This window comes from Trichosurus vulpecula, chromosome 5, assembly GCF_011100635.1.
Source record: "Trichosurus vulpecula isolate mTriVul1 chromosome 5, mTriVul1.pri, whole genome shotgun sequence".
Taxonomy (NCBI): Eukaryota; Metazoa; Chordata; class Mammalia; order Diprotodontia; family Phalangeridae; genus Trichosurus; species Trichosurus vulpecula.
In genome coordinates, this window is record NC_050577.1 from 43099054 (window position 1) to 43112595 (window position 13542).

Sequence of the window (13542 nt, forward strand, 5' to 3'; positions counted from 1 at the left end):
TTCATGTGTGGGCGTATTTCATGGCTCTCTTGGTCCCTCTACTCTTTCCTCTCTACCCAGTCTTCCTGTGGTCTCGTCATGGAACCCCATGGCTTCCATTCTCTTCTCTGCTAATAAGCCCCACCTCCATCTCTGAAGCTCCCTTTCTCCTGGTCTCCAGCCCACCATCCAGTCCTGCATGTGCCTCCTCCAGGGAAGGAGCATGTCCACATACAGCACATGATCTTTTCCCTCTAAACTCACTATCCTCCTAAGCTCCCTATTTCTGCCAAAATTCTTCAAGTCTCCTAGTTTTGCAATCTCAGAGTCATCTTTGCCTTTTCACCCCCTTACCTACCATATACAGGGATTAGCTGCCGTTTCCCACATGTGTCCCCTGCCATGCACAACTACCCTAGTTCAGATTCTTATCACTTGTCCCCTCATAATCACAATAGTCCCCATTTCATCCCTCTGCCTCCAGGCTTTACTCACCCTCCCCTACTCTAGAATGTTCAGATTCTCCATTTGCCTCTGATAAAACACAAAGTCCTATGTGGCATTAGAAGTCCCTCAGCCTGGCTCCAGCCTGGCTTTCCAAGCTGAGTGACCCATTGTTCTAGACAAGCTGGCCTGCTTACTTCTCTAAGTACCCAACTTCCCTGGTCTGTGCCTGTGCACAGGCTGCCCCCCCCCCCCGCCCCCACCTCCACCCTATGCCTGGAGGGCTTTCCCTCTCCCCCTCAGCCCCAGGGAACTCAAGGTCAAGGGCCCCCTCTCTCCAAGAAGCCTTTCCTGACTGCCCTAGTGCTGAGTCTCCTATTTATCTTATATAGATTCTGAATTTAAATGGGAACATGTTGTCTCCTCCCACCGTAACACAAACCCCTTGAGAAACTCTCATTTCTGAACTGCTATCCTCAGTCCCTGGCTCAGAGCTTCCTTACTGACAAGCACAAGCTTCCTCAGGTGCCAGCCTATACTTACAGGGCCCTTAAGGAGGAGGTCAAGTCTCTATTTCAGTGTTTGCAGGCTAACGAAGGTGCCCCTCTTTTCCCTCTTCCTGAAGCTATGTGGAAGGAAATACAGGAAGACATTTCTTTTAACTACAAAAACTTACTTCTTCACAGCAAATGCTTCCTCAGCACCATTTAAAATGGGCAACTCAACCCAATTCTTCTCTTCTCCCACTTCATCCATCCTTGGGGCCCCCCATAACCCCTAAGCCCCCCCAAAACTGATCTGGTGGTGAACTGACATGTAGTCCCATGTCTAAGAACCTCCAGTAATGGGCAATTCTGATTCTGTGGCCCTCTTGAAACAAAGCCTTAATTAAGGAAGGCTTCTCCTGAATTGTCAAAGTTCAACCAGCCTTCTTTGATCAGTCCCCTGGAAGGACTTTGTATTCACTCAGCATACGTTTCTATGTCCTTATTTGCCAAAAGGTCTTGTCCCAGGAGAATGTAAACTACTTAAGGGCAGGGTTTTTTTTGGTTGTTTTGGTAGCCTCAGTGCCTGGCCCACAGAGGGTGTTCAGAAATGTTTGTTTATCAAACTAAATAAACCACCATACCTGAAAGCCATTTTGGCCTTGAGCAGATATATTAACTTTCTGTTAGAAATAAGCATATTAATTTAATAGAATCAGAAAAACGTGACTTTTCTTCTTGCCTATGCTCTTGTGCACACGTGACTATGTCAGAGGTCACGGAAAGCTGAGGCTCTGCCTCTGGGGACCAACCATTCCCTCAAACATTTACTATGTGCAATGCACAGGGGGAGGAACCCTCTGAGACGCCTAGACCTGGGCAGGCAAATTCCAGGGTCTTGTGGCTCATCTCTGAGGCTGTCCCAGCTGGCAGTGAGCGCACATTCCAAATCCCTTCAATCACTTGGGGGGAGGAACAAGCACTTATGAAGCACTTACCATGTGACAGGCAATGAGCCCGTTACAATTATCATCTCATTTCATCTTCGGAGGGAGGTGCTGTTCTAATCCCCATTTTACAGATGAGGAAACTGAGGGGGGCAGGTTATGTGACTTGCCCGGGGTCACACAGCCAGCAATTATCTGGGGCTGGACTTGGACTCTGGTCTTCTTGACTCCAGGCCCAGCTCTATCCACTGAGCTGCCTCTATTTAAAACATTATTCTGAGAAAGGGCCCATAGACTCACCCAGGCTATTAAAGTGGTCTCTGGCACAAGAGGTGGAGCCCCCTGGGGACCAAAAGCACCAGACCCTCCTTGTGGGCAAACCATGAGGCCTTGAGGAGCTGCCATGGCTCCCAAAGGAAGAGCTGCAGTCCTCAATGAGCCCCAAGCTGCTCTCAAGTCTGGGCAGACCCTGCAAACCCACTGCTCTCCCCAAACATGCCGGCCTCCCCCCAGTGTTTTCTGCCTTTGCAAGCAGCCTGGTTCTGGCCGTGGGCAACCAGCACAGCGCTCGGCCCCTTCCCACTGTCCTGAGTACCACGGAGACTGCTTTGTCTGCCCGGGAAAGAAAGAGAATGGCGTGGCCCAGAGAGACAAGCCGGAGGCACTAAACCGGCAAACTGTGCTAGCTGGGTGCTGATGTGTAGACCAATGCCAAAGAGCCCCAAATCACGGATAGTTATGATTCTTTGGCCCTCTAAAAGCACTCTGAGTTAAAGGAAGGCTTCTGCTGATATATCAAAGTTCAATCAACCTTCTCTAACCAGGAGCTAAATTTTGATGAAAACGAGAAATAAACTAGGGTGCTCTCCATGAAATCTTGGATAAAGCTATAAAGATAACAAATCAACACAGATAACTAGAAAGAAGTTTTTCTGTGTGTCTAAACCTGTTTTTACTGAGTGGCTTCAGGATGTTAAAAAGGCCTGAATGAAGCAACATAAAAGAGAGACATCAGCTGAATCCTCAGTTCTAAAACCTTTTGGAGGAAAGGGTATACTGATAAATGTCACATAATCATCCTTTCTACTCACTGAACTGAAAAGAGTAAATCACCTGAAAGATGGGGAATAGCTCATTTTTTTTGTACTTTTGCTTAAAACAGACTTCCTTTGCTTCTGTATCTATTTTGAAATTATGCGGAGAAGCATCAGTGTTATGAAGCTCATCCCTTTCCTAAGACCTTCACAAGTCAAACACATAGCTCAGACAGGTACATGACTGTGCCTCACACCTAAATGTGTGTGTGCATGCATGCATGCGTGTATGCATGTGTGTGTGTCTCCCTCTCCTGTACTTTTATAGCCCACACAGAGCATAGGGAAATATGACTTAATAAGAGATAAGCTGATTTTGCTATGTAAACCTTACAAAAAAGACAAAGCCTATCTGCTTCAGGTGTATTGCAAGAGAGGAATCTTGCCTTTACCTAAAGAGGAGACCAACTACCGAGGGAAACCAGACTACGTTAAACTCTTAGGTGCTGACTGTGCAAACTGGGTGGGCTCTCTGGCCTTCTCCCAACTGCCTGATTGGCAGGTCTGCCTATTACCATCCTCAGCAACATGCAGTGATTAGGGAATAGGAGAGGAAGCCCCCTCGCCACCAGATGTGAGCAGTTATCACAAGAGCCTGATTATGAAGGATGGGAGCTGTGATTTCTGTAACTGTGTTCTCCCTGTATCCATGATGATGGTGGTGATGGTGATGATGAAGAAGTACTTCTTAACTCTCTGCCTTTTATAACTTGGTAAGCATAACCTAGTCTAACTGACAGAATCTAAGGTGGCGGGCAGTCAATGAAAACATCTGAAACCTTCAAAGAGATCAGCTTTGCTCTTCCATTCAAGACAGGCATAAAATGAGAAATGAAAAATGAAAAATGACAGCAGCATCAATAGTAATGTATGTTGTGCCTTCAAATATCTGTTTAGAAACAAGCACCAAATGGACAAAACAAAGGCAAGTCTCAATTTACACGTACCTGATGTTTCCATTTCCCAAGGAGGTTACCATTTTTGCAAATGTCTGTTCAAGTGGCTTCTCTGAGCCCTTCTGGTTAACCTGTGAAGAATTTAAACACCAATAGCTTTCTTTCAAGTTTGCTTAAAAGCAGATGTTGGGTTTTTTTCAAGATTTTCTAGATGCATACCAGGTTAATAATGACTTGTTTTCCATAAGTAATTATCTGTGAGTCAAAATGCCTTTGAAAACCATCCATCTGAAGGAAAAAAGGAAAAGAATAACAAATTTACTACCTGGTTGTAAGATTCATTACAGAAATTATTAAGTTTTTAAGAGTATCTGAATTTTCTGCTTACATTACACTGACTAAATTAAGGACCTGTCTTCTAATTCTCAATTAAGCTTATCTTCTAAAAGCCCAGAGAATCATTTCATTAAGAATTAATAATGGTTAATAAGAGATGTGTTATACATTATTCCTGTCTTCCATCTAATCCTGAATGGGCACTAAGTAATCTAAACAGTGGTGGGCTCTGAGCTTCCATACAGTCTCTGGAATCTAGACTAGAATCCTTTATGGATAACTCTTTGTTGGCACAGTGCCTTGAAACGTCATGCTGTTGATACACAGATTATTTCATTGGCTCTTCTCAACAACCATGCGGTGGCCAGGCAGATCCTATTCCCAACTAACAGATGAGAAAACTGCGGTCCAAACAAGATAAATCATTTGTTCACTGTAACACTCCTCATCCCCAAGTAAGGACTAGAATTCAGGTCACCAGGGCTATTTCCCATGACACTATGCTAGTTCTGCTGCAAAAGCTTGCTGTCTTAAGGTCTGTGTGGTCATTATAGGGAAGGGGAATTTGGGGCCTAGTCACATACTCTACATTTCTTTCCTTCTGCTGCACGCAGGTTTTAAGGAGATACAGAGACCCTCCCCTCTAGGCCAAAGGGAACTCCCCCCCACCCCGGCCATGAGGTTCCCATTTTCTGACAATAAGTGAGCAGGCCACCTACCTGATTGGCCACTTGGTTGATCTGTGGTTTTGGCTTATACTTGAGGTTTGGTCTTTGGGACCAGAAAAAGGGCATGGATCCTCTAGTCTGAAAAAATAAAAACAGAAACAGAAATGGGAGAGGAGGGGGAGATGGTGGTGGGGATCTGTTTCTCTTTTCTTTCCTCTCCATTTACTCCACCACTTTCCTCCCCTTACCTTCCATGAGACAGAGAGGCTGAGTCAGCAAGTCCTCCTTGAGAGGCCACCAGAGACCTTGAGTAATGGCCTTGTGACAGGCTCTATGCCTGTGGTCTAACGGCCAGCCTGTCTAAGGCAAAGAGGCTGGTCATAAGCCTAACCACAGGGGACAAGCGTCTTCCACAGACACTCTTTAAAACCATCCACTGAATTGTGGCAGAGTTGTGACTGGCATCCTTGACATCCTAAGGTGATTTTCTCATTCAATATTGATGCCAGAGTTACCTCAACATTGTCCTGGCCAAATAAACCACCTAAGAAACATGACAGGCATTCTAGCAGAGATACTCCTAAATTAAACACACTGTGTTCTAAGACGTCAGATGTATCTTTTTTAATAAGTCCTCATCTCTACTCCACGTATGATCTTATGTTATACTTTTACCTGTTTCCTCTGTAATCTAAAATAGACTACTTTCTTCAAAAGGAGGGGAGGACAGGCTATGCCTTGTACCTATACAAGATGCTCTGAAGAGTGGCAGCCCATGAAATGCATGTTTTAGGCATCCTTACATGAAAGCCCAGTCTTATTCACCACAGCTCTAAAGCAACAAGGCATTTAGGGTTCCTAGGAAGGTGACAAAGTGTTTGTCACAAATGAAACCCAGTGCCTCACTGCCCACTTGTGGACTGACCTCCTGGGTCACCTAGGGTAAACACAAAGTCAAAGTTAAGTGAATTTACTTCACTTCCTCTTCTCAGCTATTTGCCCACCGTCACTTCAGTTTTAAAAGGCTCAAGATGAAATAATAGAAATGTTTGTTCTCTCCTAAGTTCCTGCAGCCCCATTCTGCTCTGAGGGCTCCAATTTCAGCGACAGGGAAAGTACAAAGTAGGTAGGGGTGGCTTGTTTCAGCACTTTATTTAGCAATGAGTCAACACTAAACCAAACAGGGGTCATGCATGCCACAAGGACAAAGCAAAGCGGTCTTGTCCCCACCTGGACAAATGAAGCTTTGGTCCCATTGTAGTGCACGATTTGCTCTGTTTCAACAAAGTTGGCAGCATGGCCTTCGGAATCTATTCCTGCATGAGAAAAAACAGAGTTAATTAGGAAATAGCCACAGATCCACGCTAACTCAAGTAACTGGGGAGAGAATCAGTCGGAATTAGTGAAAAGTATTCATTATAAAACTGATTTTGGGAAATACAGTTTTATTATAGGTAATACAGTATTTTGAACAGGAAATTAAGCTAAAATCTCATTTCATCTAAGTCTTAAAGAGGTACAAACATAATGGCCACATTTTCTGAACCAAGAACAGACAGCCTGGCAAAGTCTTTGGCCATTTGGTTTACAGGGACAATGAAACATGGTATTTGGAATATGGCTGTCTTGACAGATCTGCCAAGCTTGGTTACTTATAAGTGGCTGGTTTAAAAAACATACAATAAGGAAGCCAAGGGAGTCATTAATGCATCAACACCTTATATGTATGACTGCTCTGATTCTTTTCTCCCTCTCTCCCAACTCAATCTCAGGCCCCTGCCTCACCCCTTCTGTTCCCATGACCAACACTTGAGTACAGACACAGCGGCTAGATGGGTCTTGTCCTTTCGTTCTCTACCCCCTCCAATCCATCTTCCTCCTCACTCAGACCTGGCCCTTGTCTGCTCAGACCCCTTCAGGGCTCCTAAGTCTATGGGTCCAGGTCCTCCATCCCTGGCTATCACCTTCCTTTCCAATTTTAGCCCAAATTACTTCCTTCCATGCACTTTACACTCCAGACAAACTAGACTTCTCACCAACCCTGCTACATGGCCCATTTTTCCACTTGTGTTTACATTGTCCCCTATGCTTGAAATGTTCTCCCCATCCCATATTACTAAGTAACTATAGTAGGAATTATACATACTTAAACTATTCCTACATTTAACCTTGGATTGGATAAGACACTGTCATAGTCAAGGAATTTATGAGATTGCAAAAATGTAGGGTGGGAAGACACACGTTTGAAACAATTAAAAAACCATTAGGTGTAAACCATGCTAAACTAAATGTAATGAAAAGGGAGTCCAAGAAGAGTGTTAAATTACTGACATAAGTCAGAAGTCAGGACAACTTTTAATAATTTTTTGGTATTACTGCCAAGAACATGTGATTTAACTTAAGGCAGAATATTTTGGTGAAGGAAACTTATTAACAATGCCAGTTGGTAAGCATGGTCCCAGGCCTGCCACTCACTAATTATGGAACCTTTGGGGGCAGGTCCCTTTTCCTTCCTAGGTAGCCATGACCTCATCTTTCAAATAAGAGGGTGGGCGATAGGCTAGGTACTCTAAAGCCCCTTCTGGCTCCTGATGTTCTTGAGCTCTTTTTAATGACACACAAGGCAAATGGTGCTAGAATTTTAAACACCACCATACATGTAATGTCCTAATAAGGACAAAAAGTCATGGCTGTGATTGGCATTTCTGGAGGGAACGCCCAGCTGGGTGAGCTTCCAGGACACTGAAGCACTGAGGCAGAGACTATATACAACCAAGCTTTCAAGCAGGACGACACAAATTTGAAACAGCTAACAAAAACCCAGATATTCCCACAGGGCAAAGGCCAAAGCAACTAGTAACGGAAAGCATAAGTCATGATGTAAGGCTAACACAATTCCTTTTTGGTAAATGGCTGAATTCATGGAAGGTAATTCTAGTTTTGATCCTGCTTTCATGCTCACAGTAAAACACAAGAATCCTTCTCTTCTAACAGTGAAGAGAAGCCTAAAGTTGAACATTAAAGCCAGCAGTATAATCAAACAAGTGAGCATTTATTAAGCACCTGCTGCATATCTGGCACTGAGCTAGATGCTCAAGATACAAAGACAAAAAACTTCCCACCACAAAACTTTCTGCCTTACACAGAAGCACAGAAGATGTAGGTATGGACCTAACCTTAACCCTGATCCCCACCCTGTACCAGCTGCCCAGCCTGGTTTCAGCTCCAGGGAACAAGCCACCCCTCTCAGGATAAGCTTGTCAACCCTAACCTCTTCACCTAGTTGCCAACTCCAGCCTTGACACCACACCCTTTGGCCTCCTCTCCCCTCCTCCCAATGCCTGGACTCTTAAGCTCCTTCACTCTCTGCCCTGCCTGGTTTCACTTCCAAGGGATAAGATGCCCCCATACTCCCTGGTGGTCCTCCCCTCCCAGCCAGCTTTCCCCGCCTCCTTTGGTGGGTTGTTTTCCCCTTTAGATTATAAGCAGAGCAGGGCCTATCTTTTTATTAATTGTATCTACAATGCTTCCCACCCAGTGAATAGTACATAGTAGGCATTTAATAAATGTTTATGGGTTTCGATTAGAGAATCTACCTAACTATGACCCTGAAGCACAAGATAAATAACTAGAGAAGTTACCTAATAACAATGAAAACAAGCTGAACATGCAAAATTAAATTTGTCAGCTCTAAACAACCCAAGAGCCCCATCATGGTTTCCTCCCTGTAGACGGTGACTTTAGGAAGAGCCAGAGAGACAAATCTTACCTCTCACATAATAGCGCACGCCAGCTCGAAAACAGCTCCTCCTTGAGATGAGAATCCAATCAAAATATTTTCCATTAATGGAACAAGAGTGCATAGTGATGACTTTAAAAGCATTAAGAAAAACACAAAACAGAAATGACACATGAACATGTTCAGGTTTCATTCAAATTTTGTTGTTAGCACAGGACCTTATTTTCAAAACTGAAAGGACAAAAAAAAAAGCAGATCTTCATGAGACCTTCCTTACAAATAGTCATAACTCTTTACTTTCCTCTTTGTGATAAACATTGCATGCCTATTTTTAAGAATCTGGTGGGCCTGCCCTTCACCTCAAGTCCTACAGTGACGTCTCCTCCCAGGGTGGTGGGCCCAGGTTCTTCAAGGCCATGTGAGCAACACTCAAGTTCTTCCAGGTAGGACATCAAGCTGGAATTAACATCCAGTGGCCAGCTTCATGGAGTTGGAAGAGCTTTATCAACTGAGGTTGGCCATCACAGAGTAAATTACCCCACCAATCAAATCACAGGGTTTTTGTTTGTTGGTGGTTTATTTGTTTTTATGCATGAAAGTAAATTAAACAACCCAGCTTAGGCATTTATAGCTAAACAAGGAAATATTACCCTAATTCATGTAATAATTATTTCAAAATACTATTTAGGGGAGGTGGTGTTTTGAGGTTTGGGTTTTTTTTTAATTTTTTATTGATTTACAAATAAAAGAAAAATCAGCAATTAGGTAAACCTTCAGAGAAAATAACACATTTCCCCAATTGAGCCTCCTTACCTATATCTTAGCTTATCTGTGTGAAATGGCTACTATATATATCATCTGCTTTGGGGGATAAGGCTTGAGGAGGGGAAGAGTTCACAGCTGTAAGATGCAATGCTCTCCCTGCTATCAGCTTGCCTAATATCCTCTCTAGTTCCCTAGAAGAGACTAAAATATTAAATTCATCAAGGAAAAGAGCCCTACTTTGAAAATCCAGCTGCCAGCTCATTAGCTCCAGTACATCCATTCAGGAAAATGTGAAAGCAATTTTAAAAAGAAAAAAATGGATTATCCAATATGAAACTAAAAATAGTAAGCATCATACCTAGCTACTGAACATGACAACACCAACTAGGTCACTATTCACATACTCCATGACAAAATTAAATCGGCTACAACAGCTGGTGTGCACATAAGAAAAAAAGCAAAGCAAATGAAAATTTATGGAGCAAGCTCTAAGTTGGGCAAGGCTATGCGGAAACAGGAATTTAACCTAGGTTTGCTCTATTAAACATGAAGCATAATCCCCATGTATACAAACACATGTATATGTAAATAAATTTATATGTATATACATATGGGGAGGAGGGCGGGAGAGAGAGAGGGAAAGAGAATGAACACAAACTCAAATTCAAATCTGGCCTCAGACATTTACTAGCTGTGTGACCCTGAGCAAGTCACTTAACCCTGTTTGCCTCGGTTTCCTCATCCGTAAAATGAGCTGGAAAAGGAAATGGCAAATCACTCTAGTGTCTTTGCCAAGAAAACTCCAAATGGGGTCACAAAGAGTTAGACAGGACTGAAAGAAATGAACAATAACAACAATTCAAGTCATTTAGTAATCATGCGATCTTGCTGGGTCACAAACTCTCTGGGCCTCAATGTCCTCATTCATAAAATGAGTATAATAATGCTCTGCCAGGCTGGAAAAAAGTTCCAAGGGGCGGGGGGGGGGGGGGGGGGGGGGAGCCAATTTTTTTTTTTTGACAACTCCGGATGTTTCTTTCTAAGGAAATTGGGGGAAATATCTTCAACTAAAACTTTTTTTCACTTTCTCCAGATCCTTCTCTATAAATACCCACAACAATTTTGACGGGCGATCAAAATAAGACCCGATCCATCTATGTCTACAGAGTGCGCTATTCTCCAATTTTGCATGCTGATGTTTCCCCACCAGCAACACTTTGTGATATCAATTCTACATAATTATACTGAAAAACAGGTATTTTGTAATATTTTCTCTAAATGGATGATGTGGATAAAAATCTCTAGATTGCTAAAAATCTCACAATCGTGTAAGGATACAGCCAAATAAGACAGGGAGAGCAAACCGATGGACCTGAAAGTTTAAAAACAGATGTTTTAGTCATATTTTTAAAATATAATATAGTAGCTCAATTTTCAACATAGAGATTTAACACACAAATGAGACCGAAAAGCTGTACAATATTTATACTTACCCTTTCTTCCCCCTGCCTTCCCTGCACATTATTAGAAAACACTTCCCACATGCTATTTACTGGTCAAATCACTTTTATCAATAAAGGATAAGAAAAATAAATTATGCAATTAGGTTTGTCTTTTTGGCACGCCAGTGTCACTCTCCCTCCACTGTGCCTCCTTGTCTACATCTGAGCTTATGTGAGTGAGGATGAGGAATGACAGACACTATTCACTATCTCCTCGGAGGGAAAGGTTTTGGAGTCAATGTGAGAAAGGTGAGGTAGGGTCCTCTGAAAGATGCAGGAACATCTTCTACCGCTACTCTCTTCTCCATTTAACCTATAACCACAATCTAATAAAAGGTTCCTCTCTTGAAACTCAGCCTCCCCACCCTAACTCTGCCAGCACTCTCCCCTGCAGCACCTACATCTTATGGCTGTCTGCCTGCAGCCCCCAGGACTAAAGGGAATATGGCAGCTGTGGCTGCAAATGCTCCAGCTGTTACCAAAGGCACGAAGTCAGTGCTGACACAAAAGAGGGCACAGGGTGGCTCCATGTTCTAGTCCTTCCTATACCAATATCTTCCCAGTTCCAGAATACCCAGACCCAGGGCTATCACTGGGTTCAGAAGGTTCTAGACTGAAAATACTGAGCTTTCAGCAAGCAAAGTGGTTGTCCTTGGTGCCTTAAGTTGATGATTACTTGTGATTTAGTAAAGTAAAAGCTAACTATTCACAGAATAAACCTGGAAAGCTAAAGGAGGTTTTTTCTCACTAATGCTATAAAATCCAAATAAGTTAAATATACTATCATAGTGATTGATTATATTTAAAGGGAAAATACACACATACACACACACCCCCAAGCCTTCCATTCATACTACACAGACTTATGTCCTTCTGTTACCCATTTGGTCCTGGAACCCTTTAAGTATCTGTTACCATGAGTGTTTCTCAAGATGACCTTGAGTTTACAAATGTTGAGCTAATATAACAATAAAGAGAATAATATGGATTGCAAAACTAGGTAGAAGAAACTCTAGGAATACCAGTGAAGCCTCTAATACAAAGAATAATTTTTTAAATTCCCAGGTAGTGGTGCTCAATGGAATTCCTGGTCCTAATTAACTGGGCTAACAATGTTAAAAACAGATTTAGAACAACTAGTTTTTCAACTATCTCAAATTTTTAACAATAATAAATATTACTTAAAAATCATAGGCTTGGGGCAGCTAGGTGGCACAGTGGATAGAGCCCTGGAGTCAGGGGGACCTGAGTTCCACTGTGGCCTCAGATACTTACTAGCTACGTGATCCTGCGCAAGTCACCTAACCATGTTTGCCTCCCCCCAAACTAAAATAACATAAAAATAGTAGGCTTTGAGAGAGTCTAGAATGAATCAAACAAAGTTAGCCACCAAGAAAAGAAGATTCCCTTCATGGTCACTGAGTTCCAATTATCATTAAAGTTTGTCCACCACTGATGACTCATTATGGAACAGAGGTAACCCTGAGTTCTGGCAAACAAGGAAGCGTGATCTACAGCACCATCTAATCTAACATGCCCAGCTAACAATAAAAACAACAGATATCTTACAACAGATGGAGCACACTACAATTTGCAAAGTGTGTGATCTCATTTGAGAATACCAGGTGTGACTGGTATTATCATTAAGAAGGTTGACCAGCAGCAATATTTTTAGGCACGGCAACTCATGAAAAATCTCCCTCTGCCACCGAGGCACTGGAATCAGCACAGACAGACCAACAAAATCAATGACCTTCTGAAGAACTGTTAGAGCTGAGGATCTAGGCTCATCATTGGCATTTGTTACCAACGGAATGAATCAGTTTTTAAAATCAGAAAAATAAAACAATTAGACAAACGCCTCTGGTTATACTAAATCAATCTTGAGACACGTTTCATAATTTCTACAAAGATCGATATGGCTGTCCTGGATGGGGGAAGAGCACAGACATCTGGATTTTACTGAGTTCACTAGAAAAAGTACAGTTATCTACTTATTACTCTGTTTCCAGTGATTACATGGTCTATGCTTCTTGTTACTTTTGAAGTCAAAGACTGCCAAGTTTCTAAGGTAGACCATATTCTATATACAAGATTTGAGGGTGACAGACTCTTTGTCTACTGACCATCTTAGAAATGTGTTAGAATTATTAACAAATATCTCTAGCACGCATTACCTCTGGCTGAGCAGATAATTCTCTAAGAAGATGACCGTTCCATACAAATCGCTGATCTGCCTATTAGAAGACAAAAGTCATAAAATGAAAAATTAATCATAATCTAATAAAGAGGATGCCAAACTCCTATGATAATCATACGGCACAATGGAAATTAGGGTTTTTTTTTTAAAGCTACAGTGTTAAGAACTTCTCCACAGTTAAAACTCTGAACTACTTGGTTCCTCAAGCAAATCCTAAAATTTACCCTCAGTAGTACTTTATCAGATAAAGAATAGTCTTTCATTTTTACAAAACGAAAGCAAATTCTATAGCTGTTTTAGCTACATTTAATATAAACTGTAAGTTTTACATACAATTTAAAATTCCTATCAGTAGTAATGTTCCTAATTGATAACAAGTGTAATGTAATTACCACATATTCCAACATCCAGAATTCCAACCGGCAGTAGGAAGCCCTAAACAGACTAACTAGATAAATAAATCACATTGCAAGTTTAACAAACTGCA

General features: G+C 42.2%; 1 protein-coding gene across 1 annotated transcript in view; it reads right to left on the reverse strand.

The window, feature by feature from the left end:
* SACM1L (SAC1 like phosphatidylinositide phosphatase) overlaps positions 1 to 13542 on the reverse strand; it is a 51438-nt gene that overhangs the window by 13194 nt on the left and 24702 nt on the right. The window contains exons 6-12 of the mRNA XM_036759769.1: positions 13033 to 13092; positions 10692 to 10725; positions 8619 to 8720; positions 6080 to 6165; positions 4901 to 4987; positions 4065 to 4133; positions 3897 to 3976 (exon numbers count right to left, since the gene is read on the reverse strand). Of these exons, the coding sequence (XP_036615664.1) occupies positions 3897 to 3976; positions 4065 to 4133; positions 4901 to 4987; positions 6080 to 6165; positions 8619 to 8720; positions 10692 to 10725; positions 13033 to 13092 (518 nt within the window). The remainder of the gene's footprint in view (positions 1 to 3896; positions 3977 to 4064; positions 4134 to 4900; positions 4988 to 6079; positions 6166 to 8618; positions 8721 to 10691; positions 10726 to 13032; positions 13093 to 13542) is intronic.